At 37.7% G+C, this 19,692-nt stretch overlaps 1 protein-coding gene across 3 annotated transcripts in view; it reads left to right on the top strand.

Moving 5' to 3' along the window:
• LOC141438303 (solute carrier organic anion transporter family member 74D-like) overlaps nt 1–17,479 on the top strand; it is a 59,043-nt gene extending 41,564 nt beyond the window's left edge. For all 3 annotated transcript variants that reach the window (XM_074102129.1, XM_074102130.1, XM_074102127.1), the window contains exons 4-11: nt 2,902–3,030; nt 3,295–3,459; nt 5,502–5,627; nt 6,143–6,291; nt 7,381–7,511; nt 10,050–10,252; nt 11,187–11,363; nt 12,165–17,479. In XM_074102129.1, coding sequence (XP_073958230.1) covers nt 2,902–3,030; nt 3,295–3,459; nt 5,502–5,627; nt 6,143–6,291; nt 7,381–7,511; nt 10,050–10,252; nt 11,187–11,363; nt 12,165–12,334 — 1,250 coding nt within the window. In that variant the 3' untranslated portion in view covers nt 12,335–17,479. The remainder of the gene's footprint in view (nt 1–2,901; nt 3,031–3,294; nt 3,460–5,501; nt 5,628–6,142; nt 6,292–7,380; nt 7,512–10,049; nt 10,253–11,186; nt 11,364–12,164) is intronic.
• The last annotated feature ends 2,213 nt before the right edge of the window (nt 17,480–19,692 follow it).

Raw genomic sequence — 19,692 nt, 5'->3', positions numbered from 1 at the left:
TTTTTTCTCGGCAGCGTCACGCCGAGCGCACGCTCGTTATGAAACTCTTACACCGCTTACATCACACGTCACGTCACAAACTAAAATAACTATCAACCGTCGGTCACGGCCAAGGCTGCGCCGACAATTGCCCCGGCGTAATGAGGATTTAGTGGGTGGACGCGACACCCGCCTAGCCCACTTTTACTTTTAAACCGGTTGTGCGGCCTTCGTATTCTCTATGAAAACTCGGGGGTGCGCATTCCATCGCTTTTCGAATGTGGCGTCACGTCAGTTCCGTCTCTAGTGTTGTTGATTAACTAACGTAAACAATATCGGGTCGTATGGTACCTAAGCGTCTAGCGAACGCCCTTGACTGAGCGTTGACCGGGCGGCCTTGTGGACTCGCAAATGTTTTCTGTTTGCAAAAGCCGTGGTTAGATGTAAGTGTTGCTATATCTAGCCATCGGAATATATTGGATTAGAGCAAATTCGTCTCGGCTTGTGGCGTCTCTCGGACCGTGAACTAGACGCGTAGCTTTATTAAGGGCTGCCACTCATCAATTGTTCAAATTTACACGTCGATAAACTACAACTTTTGCTGTATCGTCGCTTGTCTACATAACTATTCAACAAGAATTTTTTCTGCTATTCTGTACTCTGCGTTATAATTTGTCGAGTACTTGCTGTCGGTTTGGCAGCCCTGTTAAAGACCTTGATAGGCACATGACCACTAACGAATTCGTCTGCGTTTAGTACAGTCTGCTTCACACGTATCCTCCGATAATTGCCATAATTAGATATGCTACGACCGCGCCGTATAATTTCTTCAACACACTATGATTCCTGTGTGTGGAATTTAACTTCAACTAACTTTTACATTATGTTTAGCGATATTTTTGCAAACATTTTGATTTCCTGCGCATGTTTTATTTGCTGAACCGTAGCACCCTAGTTTATTAGGATGTGAAAATTTTCAGCATTAACATATCCTTCTTAATGAAAACGTAGGTAATATGCTGTGTTGAATCTGTTTACCGTAAAGTTGAATGCTCTCGCATCTGAAGGTGAATAGATAGCGTTGAGTCAGTATATCTTTTTACATTAAGATCTATTAGTTTTAAATTTGTATTTTTTATAACGTTCTAATACCCTGCTCATCTATTAGTCAAAATTGCATTTTCTTTAAAACTAAATGCCTTTATTGATGAATACCGACTTGCACTAATTGTCTGATGATTGCAAAATTGCTGAAGATCAATTTATATGTATAGATAGGTTGCCGATAGCCACTGGATGCCCGAGACGATAAAATACTATATAAAATCAGGTCTAGACGAGCATCCGGTAGAAAATTACGTCGTAATAGTATACTTGTAGCAAAATTTAATTTATGGAATACGAAGATAATTTCACTAAGCCGAAGACTTTGTAGATACTCCTTGTGGTTTCGTGTGTTAATTTCTAAGAATATGAAATATATTTTCCCATTTTTTTTCATTAAAGAAGTGGTTCCTAACTTTTAAAGATTTACCCCTTAAAATAGTAGCAAATTCTCATTTAGCCCTTAGAAACAAGTCTTTACATCACGTTTGTACCATTGTCTATGGTATCTTGTTCGTTAACCCTCAAGAGACACACAGTTTTGCGTTTTGGGAATGTACCCCCAGGTTCGGAGGTGGTTGTTGTTCACTGACTATAGGTGTAGGAAGCCGCGAAGACCAAAGTTGTCACTAAGCCCTCGTCCTTTGTTGTCCAAACAGCTAAAGACGAGTGGGATAATCTATGAATTATATTTATTTACTGCAAAGTGGCATTAAAAAAAAATGGAATTTCATCCTCTTATGTCGGCAGTACTAGGTGGGGGTGATGAAATCTATCGCAGCGCTCAAGGTGGCCAAAAGTAGAAATAGTTCTGGCTCTGTCATCTGTCATACTCATATGAATCTGGCATTAACAAAGCAATTTGTTTAGACTTTAACTACCTAATTTTAGTAAAAGATAGATAGATAGAAACTTTAATCCTCATAACAAAATAACATGGCTCTATACACGTTTTTGATAATAACAAAGATGTTTGTGTTTATGATGCGAGCTTGAATTATTGAACACTGTCCCTGTTTTTTTCTTAATTCCTCTACATCTCGGACATGTCCAGCAACAATTTTCCTTATGAAACGGTTTGTGGTTGAAATTTTATATTGAGTGATACTCACAAAACCGGTCTTCAAAATGATACTCATTTTGATCTGAAAACGATATTTAATTTATAACTAGCGATATAAGAACAATTATATAATTTTACTATTATTCAAAGAAACCAATAAGATAGCTTTAAAAGCATAAGATAGCAGTAAAAGTACAACTAAACGTGAAGTAAAAAAACCCTGACATAACGAAAATAAAACACACTTTTTGAATAAATTTTACTTACCTCATTTAATTTTAATGACCAAAAATGAATTCACAACCTTTTGTGCACCCAAATCACGGTATCACAGTAATTTTGTATTATAAATTAATAAGTTAGGTTAGGTTAGGTTACGTTAGGTTAGTTAGGTTTGATTTTGGTCACAATGTCGCGATGAAATTTCAAAACGTCAGAGCATCAGCGCCATAAAAGTTGCGGACGCTAGGTGGCGCAGATGTCGTGCACAGAGCCAATACAAGGTGTCTTAAAATTAATTGCGACGGTTAGATTAGCTTGACCCCTGTAAATGTAAATGTTTTTCACAATTTTCAAAAAAGTGTATTTAGTCAAAGAAGCGGCTTCATCTTAAATAAAAAATTCTGTTCAAAAACATTTACCAGGGGTGTTCACACTAATACGACAATCTGCCGATATCCGCATATGTGTATAGTTCAGTCTACGTCGATGATATTATAAGCCTTCCTCAAGTGTAAACCGTAACTCTGTTCCAGGTATGGTCTTCATTGCCGGTTTTGTCGTGATCCTGTCGACGTTTATGTTCTTCTTCCCGAGGCAAATCCGCCAGGAGCCGGTCTCCGCCATCAAGAAGGTCAAAGAAAGGAGCAAGCCTATGTTCAAAGGTACGCCACTTTTATGAACTCCATGTCTATGAAAAAAAAAAACCAGTTTACTTCTACGCGACCACACGTACCTACAATAGAGTCAGGAGATGTCAAGAGTTTAAAAAATAATATAGCTGATACCTGCGCTACTTCATCTGAGAAGATTTACAAAATCATAAGTACATAATTATAATTGGTAGGATAGAATAATCTATTTTTATTTGTGATCTCAGAGCATAGTTCTGGACACACTTCTGAATATTTTTTATGATTGTCTTCCAGATTTCTTTGCCACGATCAAACGGCAGCTGACCAACGACATCCTGATGTGGCGGACTGCCAGCTCGGTCCTCCATCTCATGCCGATCTCCGGCGTCTACAGTTTTCTGCCTAAATATTTGGAGAAACAGTTCCGGTTGACCACGCACGACGCCAATCTAGTCTCGGGTGAGGTACTAAGATCATTAGACGCTTGAAGCAAGCGCCATCTAGGGAGAGCCACAAAAACTTACAGCGATACCTAGTGACTGTCTATAGTTTCTTAATATATTCGAAACAATTCCGACATTTCCCACTTGTCACAAAGTGCTCTAATCTATACCTCGTTTATTTTAAGCATTAGGAAAAGGGTAAACAATCTTGAAGAGTCTTTTTATTGAAAAAGTCTTTTTAAAAATAGTATTACTTATGAAACCAAACTCGATAAATTACCATAATGTCCTTATTTTAGACTATCGCGGTTATTTCTAATTTTATGACTTAAATTCGGGTGTCGTTTCGTGATCATGGCGCATGCAACTGTGCCGAAATATGGAGCTGCTCTAAAATCAAGGTACGCGGAACGAAACCCGAATTTAATTAAAAAAAATAATGTCCTTGGTATATTATTGTTACATATCTGCTGTGACTTATTTTTAGAAAGTGTTTTTCAATAAAAAGTCACGTCAAGATTGCTTACCTTCTTTCTAATGCTAAAATAAACGAAATTTAGTTGTGTTTGAGGCACTAAGTTCATTAGATGCTCGAGGCCAGCGTCACCTGGTGTGAGCTACAAGTAACTTACGACGACACCTAGCGGCTTACCTGACAAAATAAAATGAGAATCAGCTATGGCGTTAACTTAGACTCCAAACTACGGTCATTCATTAGAGAAGGCTGGAAGTAAGTGTCATAGGGGGCGCTTCAAGTAACATACAGCGACGTCTAGTGGCACTTTGACGCACTTTGGCACACACGCGCAGTACGCACGCAGTGCGGCGCAGTCGCACTTCAGTCTTTGTTACAAAGTTTCACAACAGTAAAACATAACTAAATGACAGAAAAAATAGAAATTTACAATTCGCTATTCAGAATGACGTATCTGCATTTTTGACATACTTCGTGTAAAGTGTGGCTTATTCATACAATTTATGTTTCAAATGTCACAGTAGTTACGCAAAGCCATTCTCAACATGAATTCCTCAAATTACCCACTGTACGATTTAAGTGCGAATACGAAATTATGATTGCTGCCAACTCACTCGTCGAGTCTAATTATGCCGTAACAACGCGCTTAACATTACAATCCAATAAATAGCTCATTTGCTGTGACAACGGCAGTAAAATGACTAAACGTTTAGTCACAGTTCACAAATAATAAGATTGAGAATGGAAAATAAATAGCAAACGACCAGCACATTACTCAGATCATTCTTGATCAATAATAGAAGTTTTTTTTAAATATATAATTCAGTTGTATAATGCACGTAGTTGTGCAATTTGAAATATCAAATCCACATATTTGTACCTTCTGGACGGAAAGTTGAAATTTTCTGTAAAAAAAAAGTAAATGTTTGCACCGAAACAGATATATAATTGTTAGAACATTGAGGGGCTGTTTCACCATCCATTGATTAGTGTTAACTGGCGGTTAGGTGTGATGCCGTCTCTATTTGTTTTGTTCGAATAGACGGAGACGGCATCACATTTAACCGTCGGTTAACGCTAGTCAATGGATGGTGAAACAGCCCCTGAATGTTTCAATAATCCTGAAATAAGTTTCTGTGAAAATAACATTCTGTGTATTGAAAAGTATGACACTAGCCCACTAGCAAGTTTGTTAACCAACCGTCGCCGTCGCGTGCCATGTACGTAACATTCCGTGCCTGACGCGTTGCTATTACGGCCATAGTACGGTGTAATGGGTAGAAACCTTAACCAAACAACAACAACAAACGGCAAGTTAAATAAAAGCTTGTTTTAGTGGTTTATTTATTTTATCTCTTTATATATTTGTGCATCGTTCCGTGAGTCACAGACGGTTCTGGCGGAAAATCAGCGCGCTGCATAATGCTGAGTCAGCGACCGTTTCGCTTTTGCGGAGACACACAAAACTGTGTATTATTGTTACTTTTTTCATGTATTTCGTTTATTTGTGTGTCTTCCGTATTAGTGAATAAATGTCTTTTTTCTTTCTTTCTAAGTCTAACTTTACCCGTCTCCTTTTCCAGGCCTGGGTGGTATTCTAGTCATGGGTCTCGGCATCATAACCTCGGGCGTGGTGATCTTGAAGCTGGTGCCTACAGCGCGCCAGGTGGCCGCCTGGACCGCCGCCACTGCTGCCATCTACAGTGCTGGTGAGTTAATGACGGTTAGGCTGCGTTCCCACCAGAGATGTGCGAGGGTGTGTTGCGAGGAATGTGTTTTTCACCAACCAATAGAAACGCTTCATTTACCTTACCTCGCTCCACTTAGCTGTTTCCACCAGACCTTTGCTGCGCGAGGATACCATCAGAGAAATCCGGATTCTCTGTGTAATTTTAAATTCAAAAACAGCGCAAAGAAGTACATTAAAAATGCGGTCTGATAGAACTGTTCTTAATGTATAAGTTAATGTGTCTCCTGCAATAATTATGCGTGATAGACTTTTATTTTCTTTAAAAACCGTTAATAAACATTTGTTCGATAGTTCGAAGAATATAAAAGTTTTATTAACTTAACGTTATTAAATTATATATTAAGAACAGTTCTATCAGACCACATTTTTAATTTTCATTCAATTTTTATGGAATAATCGAGAAAAACTGTCAAAAATGCAACGCTGCCAGCTCAGCAGGTATAAACGCTCTTAAGCGATTTCTCCCTATTCCAGGCATGGTGTTGCTAATGTTCGTGAGTTGTCCCGAGGAGAGTTACCGCGCGCTGAGCGCGGAGCTGGTCGCGCCGGGTGCGCCGGGCCCGCTGGCCTGCAGCGCTGGCTGCCACTGCGCGGACGTGCCCTACAGCCCTGTGTGCGGGCAGGTGCGTATTGAGGCACTCTGTGCACTCACCTGCATTAACCCTTTTCCAGGCCTCATAAATTTAGATGTGCTACCACATAATAAATCATATTTTTGTTGTTTACATAAACGAATAATATTTTTGCCAAATTCAAATGATTTTGTACCATATTGTATATTTAATAAGGTCGAATATTTGTGTACATTTATGTGGTTGCGATATGCACTATGCCTGGAAAAGGGTTAAACTTTCCGCATTCCAGGTTCCTTTGTTTCAAATGATGGGCACAGGCCTCCTCTCAGAATGAGAGGGCTTGGGCCGTAGTTCCCACGTGGGCCCGGTCATCATCATCATCATCATGTCAGCCGGAAGACGTCCACTGCTGGACATAGGCCTCCCCCAACTCAGACCGGTCTTGTGCTTTCCGCATCCAACGCGATCCCGCGATCTTAACCAGGTCGTGGGCCCAGTCCGGATTGGAAACAGGTTTGTGCAGGTTTCCTCGCGACGTTTTCCTTCGCCGTACAGCTCGTGGTAAATTTCAAATGTAATTTCGCACATGAGTTTCGAAAAACTCAAGAGGTGCGAGCGAGTCCGGGTTTGAACCCACGATCCTCTGTTTGAGAGCCATAGGTCAAACCACTCCGCCACCACGGTTTCCGGACTTCTCGACTCCCGGAACTATTATTATGGAATTAATATTACTTATGAGTGAGAATCATGAAAGTGTAAAGCATTACATTCAACGGTTAGTTTTTCACATTTACATAAAAAATTATATCTATATCTCCTCGCGGGAAAGAAGGCTCTCCGTGAACATTTTTGAGTCCAAAACTGAATAAAGTTCTTGTAATAAATTAGTAAAAAACTTAAATATATTAATGGTTAAAATTATCTGTTCAGCAGTTCAAATATAACAATGGTAATACAGCAATCATCGAATTATCATCCTATGTATCATGTCACACTAGTACCTAAGAAAGGTCGAGTTCTTTGTTCTTTTGGTTTGAACCCACGATTCTCTGCTTGAGAGGCCATAGGTCAAACCACTCACCACGGCTTTTTAAATATAGTCAGCATAAAAGCTTGTTTCATGTTTTTTTTTGTCAGGATGCATACACGTACCTGTCGCCGTGCCAGGCGGGCTGCCAGGCCAAAGCGCAGGTGGACAACAACACGTGGCTGTACTACGACTGTTCCTGCATACCCAACAACGGGACCGGCCTGAAGGCCATCGCTGCGTGAGTGTCACCGAGACATCGCTTTGACATTTTCATTTCATAGATGGAAAAAATTTCAGAACACAACATTAAGGGGCTGTTTCACCACACATTGATCAATTTTATTTGACGGATAAATGTGATGCCATCTCCGTCTATTCGAACAAAACAAACAGAGACGGCATCATTTATCCGTCAGATATCTTTAATCAATGGATGATGAAAACACGAAACATTACACTACTACAGGTCGATTCAGGATAGCTGGCGTGAATGGATCGAATGAGTGAATGAAAGTATCTGTGTGTTATCTATTTGAATGCACTTCACACAAATATGAAAATGTCATGCATCTGTCATTTATCCTACTAATATTATAAATGTGAAAGTTTGTGAGTGAGTGAGTGAGTGAGTGAGTATGTTTGTTACTTCTTCACGCTTAAACGGCTATACGGATTTGGATGAAATTTGGCGGAAAGTTAGTTTATAACCTGGATTGAAACATAGGATACTTTTTATCCCGATATTCCCACGGGATAGGGATAAAATCTCGAAATAACAACCGCTAGGCTTAGAGTCATAAAATTTGGTATGTAGGTAGTTGGACGTCTGGAATAAAACATAGGCGACTTTTTGACCCGATATTCCCACGGGATACCCAGGGATAAAATCTTTTAATAACAACCGCTGGGCTTTGAGCCATGAAATTTAGTATGTAGGTAGTTGGACGTCTGGAATAACACATAAGCTACTTTTTATTCCGATATTCCCACGGGATAGGGATAAAATCTCGAAATAACAACCGCTGGGCTTAGAGTCATGAAATTTGGTATGTAGGTAGTTGGACGTCTGGAATAACACATAGGCAACTTTTTGACTCGATATTCCCACGGGATACCTAGGGATAAAATCTCGAAATAATAACCGCTGGGCTTAGAGTCATGAAATTTGGTATGTAGGTAACTGGACATCTGGAATAACAATTAAGTGACTTTTTGACCCGATATTCCTACGGGATAACTAGGGATAAAATCTCGAAATAACAACCACTGGGCTTAGAGCCATGAAATTTGATATGTAGGTAGCTGGACCTCTGGAATAATACATAGGCTACTTTTATTCCGATATTCCCACGGGATAGGGATAAATCTCGAAATAACAACCGCTGGGCTTAGAGGCATGAAATTTGGTATGTAGGTAGCCGGACGTCTGGAATAACACATACGCTACTTTTTATCCCGATATTTCCACGGGATAGTTTTGTAACTAAGGGACCCCATACATCCGTGTATTATTATTATTATTATTTTGTAATTTTTTCTTTAATTGTATACTTGCTGTAGTTTATTATTTTATTTTGAAAAAAAAATGACTTTCTGCCAAGCTTCTTGCGGCGCATTCTTTTTGGCAATGATGGTCATTCCGAAAGCGCTGGTATTTTAAAAAATGACGTGTAAAAGTGCCCATTGCGGCCTATTTACTGAATAAATGATTTGAATTTGAATTTGGATAGGGAAATTTTTTGAAATTTTAGCACTGGGTTTAGAGTCTTGAATTTTGCACAGTTATTCACAACACAACCTCAATGAAGACCACGATATAAATTTTGGAAATTTCCAGGGGAATTTTGTAAAATCCCGAAAATTTCAATTGCAACTACCAGACCGAATAGTTTACGCGTGCGAAGCCGCGGGTAAAAGCTAGTTATATATAAAAATCTCGTGTCACAGTGTTTGTAACCGGACTCCTCCTATTTTTTTTTTTCTGTATATTCGGTAAGTCTGAGAATAGGACGTAAATTATTCTTCAACAGTTAGTTTTCCTATAAAAATGTCTAAGTGACATTACTTTCGTTCAATATATTCGTGCCAGCTCTTGTGAATCAATCTGTACATACATATTAAACAAGTACTCAACGGTTTAAAAACGACGATAGAAAATATTCTGCACTAGAGACAAGCTGCTTAGCAGCCCAAAAGCGTTTTGCAATATATTCTACCTATTATCAGCTTACTACTTAACTACCTATTTTACTTACTTACTTACCTATTATTACTTTTGCCAGCCAGTTCCTTTTGTAACAGGCATTGCATCGAGTAAATATTGTTGAACTTATTGCCAAGACGGTAGCATTTTTACATAATGAATGATACAATGAGAAACGTTCATGTTCCTGATGGGCTACGAAATTCGAAAATCGAAGTTCTTATTATATTTTTTATTTTATACGAGCGTGAGAGGCCATGGTACGGCACGAACTTTGATTTTCGAATTTCATAGTAGCCCTACTGATTGTATTAAAAAAAAACTGTTTTGCGACTGGGGCAAAGGAACTGGTCCATGCATACGTAGGTTAACGTTTGAGTACCACAGGAAACCAGCGTTGCTGTATTTAATGTGTATCATATACTGCATATATTGAGTGGAGTCCCTTTTTGGTGTCCTTTCTTTTCACAATTTATTTTATTTTTAGTTTTAGTTAGATTTATTGCTATATCAAATATTTCTTTCTTACTCTCGGTCATAAAACCTAAGTAAAATCTTGCATTCTATTTCCAGCTTCAATCGCTACGAGCTCCAAAACACGTCCAACACCACGATATCGTACGACGATCTCTCCGGGTTCGCCGTGACGGGCGAGTGCGGCGGCCCGTGCCGGCAGATCTACGCGTTCATAGCCATGTTCGCGGCCCTCATGTTTGTACACGCCAGCGGAGAAGTGGGCGCGGTGCTGCTCATCATACGATGTACTGACAAACACGGTGAGTACTTACTAGGGTTTGACCAGCGAATCGTGTTTATAACACCCTTCTTTTTCCGTCGGGGGATAAAAATAGGATTGCCGACTCATTTCACAGATAATAAAAACGTATCTGTCAATCCTAACACATGTGCGCAAAAATTTTTACATTGTGCAAAATGTAATAAAAATTAAAGAAAAGGGACAGCATAGATTTTATTTATTAATACTCAAAACTCCGCAGGAGGCGACACTAGCAGTAACCGTAAACAAACCCCCATAACAACGTCAGTTCTCTTTATGGCTATAAAGCCATGATGGATTATGACATATTTATTAGTAACAAAATAGTACATGATATTACATCGATAGTAACGATAGAGCTATATTTCCAAAATTTTAATTTAAATAATAAAATGTGATATTATGGCATCCTACGGACATTTAAAAGACATTTAAGACATTAAAAAACTGTTTGCGGTTTGTGCTAGTGCTGCATTCTGACGGCACAACATTGCAGTAATATTAACTATTAAAAGAAGTTTTTGTTGAAAAAAACGTTTTTATATTATTATATTTTTCACTGATTGTACTAACTACATTTCAGTACCAATTTTCAAATCAATGCCTGCCTGCGGAGACGATCCTGGCTTAACCACCAGGGTGCCTCTACCAAATTATTGTATTGTCATTAGATTTACATAGATATACCAAATTTCAAGTCAATCCGACCACTGGTGGGTCAAATTAAGCTTCCATGATTTGACCCAAACAAATAAACAGGGCAAGCTAAATAAAAGCTTGTAAAAAATGAAGACAATAAATGGTCCGGGAGTTAGCATTTTTTATATTTTTTGATCTGAGCCATAGCCATTCTAAAAGGAGGCCTGTGACCATCAGTTGGACGTATGTAAGCCGAGATGTTGCTGAATTATCAATTATTTTTATTGTCACAGACAAAGCTATGGCGATGGGAGTGATACAGTTCGCGATCGGAGTGTTCGGGAATGTTCCGTGCCCGATACTGTTCGGCGCGGCGATCGACGCCGCGTGCCGCACGCGCGACTTCGTGTGCGGCGCGCTCGGCGCCTGCGCCTCCTACGACAACGACAGCTTGCGGCATCTCTTCTTAGGTGAGTGGCGCGCGCGACGCGGCTTGTACTGACAGTTTATGTAGACGACTTCTTCGATCGCGATCGGCGCGGTCGGGGACGTTCCGTGCCCGATACTGGAGGGCTACTACGAAACTCGAAGTTCGTATCGTACCGTCCCTCTCGCTCTCGTATTAAATAGTATAAGTGTCAGAGGGACCGCACGACACGAACTTCGAGGTTCGAGTTTCGTAGTAGCCCTGATGTTTGGCGCGGTTATCGACGCCGCATGCCGAATGCGCGACTTCGTGTTCTTATGTTCTTCGTGGCTTGTACTGACAGTTTATTATATGCATTGGTGTGCAGTGGGTCAATTCCAGGGTAGGCAGCTGCTGGTTTGCGCCTGGAGCAGCACGCCAGCCCACTAGCGCTGCCTACCGTCAATGTACGCTCTACATGATATGTCGCAGGGAAATGGCCAAAACAGAGCTTTGAACAAATGTGAAAAGGGGTATGACCAAATCACGCAAGATGTTAAAATGACGAATCTATTTGGTCGTTTGAACAAATCTCTGAATCTGTTTAGCGACATGACGGAATCAGCTAGAAAAGTTCGTTTTTTTCATTTCGCCAGATTTTTCTTCATGCCACTAAACAGGATTCAGGGATTTGATTAAATGGCAAATTTTTTCTAGGTTTTTTTTTGACTATCTCTGTTTTGGCCATTTCCCAGCACCGTATTGTCGTTCTAATGGGATGCCCTTTTTTCAGCAGTCGCTTTCCGGCTGATGATGAAGATGATGATGATAGGCTGAATCGTAACAGATATCTCTCTATCCCCAGGACTATCAGCGGGCCTGATGTTCCTCGCCTTCATAATGGACCTCCTGGTGTGGAGCAAGGCCGGCCGCATCGACATGAACCCCGGCGAGCCGCGGCACGACGCGGCGCTCGCGCGGCAAGACACGCACGACGGCGCGCCGCTCGCGTCGCCGCCCGAGTCAGTGCTCTGACAGCTCTATGAGTCACACTTCTAGGATAAAGGACTATGAAGGTTTCTCTTTACCTGTTTGTTTGTAGAATCGAACGCCATGACAAAAAACACGTTACTCAAATGCTATAGATTTCAGAACAGGTAGGTTTCTTGACAGGGAAAATATCGCTAGATGGCGTTAGTAAAGAGACACCCCGTTTGAAGTTTTGCTTGCGATTGACTCGTTTAGTTATTTAAACCAATCGCAAACGTGACGCGAATGTCAAAGTTATCAAACGGAGCTCACGATACTAGCGCCATCTAGCTTCTAGCAGAAACCCTCATTAACAATCAAAGACAGAGCGTACTTGGAACATCAATGTAGGTTAAGTCGTCTTTCCCATTCCTCGAAGCTTTTGTGATTTACTTGTTCTCTTCATTAGGTGGAATGATGTTACGCCTCGCGGCGTTTGTTAGTCAGGTCGAAAGACTAGCGTAATAAAAAAATTACAGTGAATTAAATTACCAGTGATATATTATATACTTATAGATAAAATATGTCTTTGTTTATACGATATCGCCGCTGATGCGGTATTTTATTGACATAATCGTAAATACGAGATACATCATTTCCACCTACTAATCACTTTGTGGAATATTTTTTTGGAAATTCATCAGTCAAGCGTGCAGTCTGTTCATGGTGTAATTTGTTCTACTTTTAAGCAACAGGTTGGCAGTAAGGTCCATTTGCAGATGGTTGCCATGGTTTCACGTATCGACCGTCATACTTTACTAAGCCCTTTTTACCAAGGCCTTTATATAACCAAATTGATAGTTGAGTTGTCCACTTCTTCACTGACGCCTACATTTAGGTGGCCATTATTTTAAAATGATAGACATTTTTAAATGGTTCTTATGTTGTTGCCATGGTGATAGGGTGACGTAATATGTAAATGTGAGAATGATGGCGTGTACACGGTATCTAAAAACGCTAGCTTTTAATGCAAGCATTAACAGTTAAAAACGCTACAATAAAAATGGACAAAGATGTGAACAATAACGGGTGATCTCTGTTAACTTTTGAAGGGGTAAACGAACAATACGCAGTCATTCAAATCTAAAGGTACCAGCTTATTAAGTTTTTGTGAATCTATGAATGCGTGTACATCTCTACGATGAATGCTAGTGTGCTAAGGACATTAATTGTTAGTAGGTACAGATACGAATGTCACATTTACACGAAATGTCGTTTAAATGGGACGTTAATGAAGCACATGTTAGCGATTGAACATTTCTTTCGCTGAGCTGCTTCCGTGGTTTCTCAACCCATTTTTCTTTAAATTAGATCAGCTGTTTATCGTATAAGTGACGTAGGTGTATTTTTCTCAATGGAAACGGTGTTTTCACGTAAAAGAAATGTGTTGTTGTATTTGTTTGACGTTTTGTTTCGTCTTGTTTGTTGTTTTCCTGTGGCGATATCTGGTGAATAGTTTAAGTAAACTGACAGACAACTTTTTAGGTATATATGTGCTTGTTAAAGACCGTCTAAAATGTTTCAGTTTTGGCCACGATGAGCCCCGATGTATGAAATGTGATTGTATTGACTGATTTAAACTTTTAAAGAGCAAATACACTATGTAGTTATATTTTAATATTTTTACCTAGTTAATTATTAAATTTTACACCAGTGCGTGCTTAGCAATCATGAAACTTAGATAAAATGTTTGACTACGAATGAACACAATATTAAAAATTGTTTGCATTTTACTTTATATTTACTTATGCATTTTATACACTAGTTACTTTATGAAATAAGTATTTCTGCTCAATTATATACGAAAAACAGTTTGATGAATCGAGCATAATATTTAACGATTGTGAATATGAATAAATAAAAAACTGGGATCAAATATAAGCTTAATTCTAGGAAAATAACGAATAGCATAATGCGACATAAATTCATCGTACATTTGACTCAGTGTATTTTGTATTTTTTTATTGTACGGATTTCTGGGGTTTGCCCGTGTGTCTCGATTCTTTAGGCAGAGAGTGACAAATATATCTTGCGGTTGAGAAAGGCGCTGCCATTGCACGAATAAGTATAAATTAGTATCGACCGGTCTTAGTTCATTTGTTGATCTCCGACGAAGATAAATTTGCAGCTCTGCGTAAAAAAAATCTACATCACCTTATTTTAACTTTGTTTTTATAAATATCACATATTATGTCTGGGACTGAGTTTTCTGTAAAGATGGGTTCACACTATGCAATAATTATGTCCAGTGTCCGACAAACTAAACGATTTCTTGAAGATTTTTCAATAGACTTCAAAAAAAGGAAATGTTTTCGATTTCTGAGAAACAGTGGAATATTAACTTGAATTGACGATTTTTTGCACATTTTTTGTGATTATAGCGTAACAAATACTTAAAACTACTTCATATGTACTCACATTTGTTTTGTAATCTGTGTTTTATATATTGAGTTACACATTCATTTTGTATAATGTGAATCCATTTTTATATTTTATATCGATTATTGCGAATTACATGGCTAGTGATTAGAGTTTATATTAGTTAAGTGCAAGTTTTTACACATTAATTATAATTTGTAAATATGAATCCATTTAAATATATAATCACATTTAGGATAAATTTAAGTAGGTATGTATAGCTAGTAAGTCTGTTGTCTTTTACATTTTTAATTTTCATTGCTTAAATCTACTTTTATTGTGTGAATGAACTACTTTTTACAAGAGTTCAAAGCTATGTCGTTTAAAATGGAATGGGCGTTGCGTAATAATGAACTTACCGCCAATTTTTAAAATTAAAATCATTATATTTTCCAAAAACTGGGATTTCGTTTAAAAGTTAGAGGCTGCATTTGGTCCTTAGCTTTTGGACTGGTTGTCTGCTTGTATTACTTGTGCCTAAGTTGTGAAATTATGAATTTATATATTGTCCTAAAAAAATAAGACACTAAAAACAAAAATGAATTTCACTACAATATTTTATTTAGTGTCAACCTGAGTCTTGGTTGCCTTGGGTATATTCGTAGTAAAGGTGGTAATTCAGTTTCGTGACGCCTATGTTGAACCATAGCTTCATAGTGGAATTATATATCTTTTTAAAAAGGCTGGGTCGTGTGTAAACTTTTATTATATTTAGAGTAACCAATGGACTATTGTAGGGTTAGAATGTGTTGGATTGTGTTATGTCTTTAGAAACAGCGACGATGGAAGTTTTAGATCTGTGATCGTTTTAACCATAATAAACTGTCTACTTACTTTTTTTATCCGCTGGACGGCTAGCAATATATACCGTTCATCATGTAATATTTTATAAGCGAGAAATGGTCAATCTATAAATGGTAAATAAATGCTATATTATTATATTTTGCCAACCGCACTTCTACTTGAATTACTTGCATGTGCAATACGTTTTATAAGCATTTTATTGTTAAGCTAAAAAACATTAAGGGGCTGTTTCACCATCCATTGATTAGCGTTAACCGACGGTTAAATGTGATGCCGTCTCCGTCTATTCGAACAAAACAAATAGAGACGGCATCACACCTAACCGCCAGTTAACACTAATCAATGGATGGTGAAACAGCCCCTAAATCATCTGTACTTTTTAAACTAGTGTAGTGCGAAAGGGATGAAGGTAGCACCGCGATACACTCGTACTTTTTGGCGTTTCAATAGCAATAAAAAATGATAGTGGTATTTTTTCCTAATTACGCGAACTGTGCATTATGTTGGTGCAATTTTGCTTTAGGAAATTAGTTAAATTTTGTCTATTACAATTTAGCTACTTATACGTTATTTCTTTAAAAAAGCCTTTACGGCAATATTTTATGGAATGGATGGATGGAAGCAATTTTGAACGTAATAATTGGTCTAGTGTTTTTAGGCTATAAAATCACAGACAGAAAATACCTAACAGGGCCACTGACAAAGAGACAAAAAGATTTTAGCCACTCGCAGACGTTCTACTTCTTTAAATGGACTACTGGAGCGATTTTTGACGCTTGTTAAAAATACCTTTCGCGACTGGTAAAAATCTACTTTGATTTTGAAATACGAGTAGAGTAGTAGAAATTACAGCTCTGTATGATTTTAAGAATTTCGGATGTTATTTTCAAAGTGTAACAATGTCCTCCGTTTGATTGTTGTGGAAAAAACCTTGATATATTGTCACAACCACACTCACTCTTAAATTCTAAGTATAATTCTATGTTTATTTCATAGCGTTAATTTCTATAAGCTCCAAACTAGTTGTCTGTTGTAACGTATAGGTATTGTAGTTATATTTAGTGAACACTTTCCTAGTCTATGTGTAGTAATAGCTGAATACCTCTGAAATCTAGTAGAAAAATATAGGTGTTTAGTGAGACTTTTCTTTGCAATTGTTTCGATTTTTATGCTCAGTTATAACCTAAAGCAAAGTGTTGAAAGTGGCGTACTCGTACAATCTTCTAATTTAACTATTCAGTTGCAAAGGTCTTGTGTTCTATAATTGTTCATATTAAATATTTCAGTGTAGAAAATTTTGGCGTAAATGTTTTCATTCTTTAATAATCGGAGTGTTACCTAGACTATATCTACATAAGTAATAATAAAATATAATTTAATCGCCGTAATAAGTAGATTATAAATGAAATTGTACCAAATACGCACATTTGCTAATAAATCGCGTGGTACAAAGTTGCATCACAAAGGTTTGTAGATGGCGCTCGCATTGCATGAGAATCAAATAAATAAAACACTGACAATTCTAATAGTATGTGGTGCCATCTGGTGTCTTCATCTTGTGTTTTGCATTAAGGTCAGCTTTAAGTTTCAAGTACGTTACACTACAATACTATTCCGGATTTTTTTGGGTTGCCATATAAAACATAAGTGGCGCCCCTAGAAAGTGACTTTAGTAGTATATTTGTCTCGGCTCTACTTTTTTATCGAGTATTGTTGTCTCTATTGTACGTAGATAGAGAAAACAATGAAAGGAAGTTTTCAATAATAGCGCCAAATGCAAAACTTGATATTTTACAACAAAGTCCGTCTTAGCATGATCCGGTGAACTGTTTTACATAATATATTGTATTTAGGTAACTATAGATTTGTTACTGTGACGTCTGTCACGTATTTTTTAATTATTTGTAAATAAAAAAAATATTGAAAGTATTTGGTATTTTTATTACGAAAATCTGAAATATGATTTTATTTACCCTCACCTATACTTCGTTTTTTTTAGCATTAGAAAGAAAGTAAATAGGCGATCTTGACGTGTCCTTTGACGTTCATTGACAAACGCTTTTGAAAAATAAGACATAGCAAATATGGTAGGTAACACTTTTATAGCAAGCACATATTATTATGATTTTTACATTCTTGTGCTTTCACAAGTAACACCATTTTTTAAAAAGCGTTTTTCAATAAGAAAGGCACGTCAAAATTTTTTACCCTTTTTCTAACGCTAAAAGAAATGAAGTATTGTATCTAAAAAACTTTACGCATAGGTACAGTTGGCCCATGAAAATGTTGACCACCTTAGTACTTTGTCAAATTAAACCAGATCAAGGCAGAGAGGTATGTACGCTAGGTGGATCGCGAATGTATGAAAAAATTTTTTTTTTGAATTTTTGATTTCTAATAGTTTTAAAAAGTTGTATGGTAGTAAAACAATTAAGAGTGTATTTTTTATATTTTTAAAACATTAAAGATAATGTTAAGAATGCCCCCGCATCTATGTCGAAAAATTTATAAAATCAAAAAAATTATGTGGCCTTAAAAAAAAGTTAAAATGAAAAGTATTGCTTATTGTTAGTGAAAACAGTGTACAACGGTTCAAAATTTATTTATTTAATAGATGAAACAACTTTAGAATACATTTAACATACTAAATCATCTCATTACTTAGCCTTAAAATCTCTCTTGCTCTCAAATTTTGGCATGATTTTTCTGGAAGCCAACTTTGATTGAATTCAACCTTCTCTAGATATTTTTGTATAAGCAGATACAGAGGCTGCTTAGGCGTGGTTGGGTAGACGTAAAAACAGAGTGTTAGGATCGTTCCCACTGCTGTTCTGACCAAACGCGGCGTGTTGTTTTTCTGTGCGAGGTTGTTTCGCTACAATATGTTCTTCTTCGTTATTGTGTGGTTTGTGTTATTTTTTATTTAAAGTCAATCGCCTTTTTAGTCGATTTTGAAGAACGTTTGTAGTTTTGACGTCTATTCCGGCTATTACCATTTTTCGAGTTGTTCTCTGCCTCTCTGGTCTATTAGATAAGCTTGTTCGGTTTTTAGAACCTTTCTATCTTTTGGACAAGTGCATTGCTCGATATTTTTGCACTTGTATGAAGATATATCGAATAAAAACCTACTTTTTGTCTCGAATTCTTGCTTTTTCTCTTCTGTAAGTCGAGTGATAGATCTCAAGACACCCTTAAGTAAGATGATACCCTTTTATCATTTGTATGATTCTCGTATTGTGACACAATCGGTAGAAAGGCTTTTGACCATATATTTTCTACATCTTATGATACAATTTGAGCAAAATCGGAAAAACCAGGCTCCTTTGGATTTTTCATTAGCCTTTTAAGGTCATATCTCGCCCATTCGTAATACTTTATAATATCTTCGTAGGTGGGAAGTAAATTTTCTTTAAGTTTGCAATTAGTACCAAACAAAGGAGAAACTACAGCACTACGATTTTTTTCCATTATTCAAATCGACTCACAAGGTTTTAAGACACAAGATTAAATAAATAATTCCTGCGAATCACGCGTGACTTAAAATTTTAGGAAAAACACCCTCAACTCGCTTAATTAGGCATCCTACCGTCCTCTCGTATGATTCCGTGATGGCAAAAATATGCTATTTATGTATTTTTTCAATAAATTGTAATACAATACTATAAAAAGAATCAGAATTATGGAAATAAACGTAACATTTTTAATTATAATATGTGGGTAAACTAGGCTCTAAAATTACGTTTCTGGGAAACTTCAAGTAGCTTGCGGAGGCGTTAAACGTATTCCGATCGCTGTAGTGTAGAACTTAATCTTATTAGTAATTAAAAAATGCAACTTTTTGTTACTATTACATTTTGAAATTAGAAAAAAATATTTTTCGATCCACCCTAGTGTGCGTTGCACACGGGCGCAGGCGGTGTTAGGGGCGCCGGCCGCGGCACTTTGTACCTATTCCATTTTGACCGCGCGCTTCCTATATGGCGCTAAAGTAATAATTGTACACGGGCGCTACATGGGCTAAAGACGCCGCTGAACCGAGCCGCGGGCAAAAGCTAGGTAGTTAATAAGTACCCCATAGTACTATCATCATCTTGGCCTATACGTCTTGCAGGGCACATGCCTCCTCTTAGAATGATAGAGCT

The sequence above is a fragment of the Choristoneura fumiferana genome, chromosome 18, assembly GCF_025370935.1.
Source record: "Choristoneura fumiferana chromosome 18, NRCan_CFum_1, whole genome shotgun sequence".
Lineage (NCBI taxonomy): Eukaryota > Metazoa > Arthropoda > Insecta > Lepidoptera > Tortricidae > Choristoneura > Choristoneura fumiferana.
This window is presented reverse-complemented; position numbering and strand designations above follow the sequence as displayed.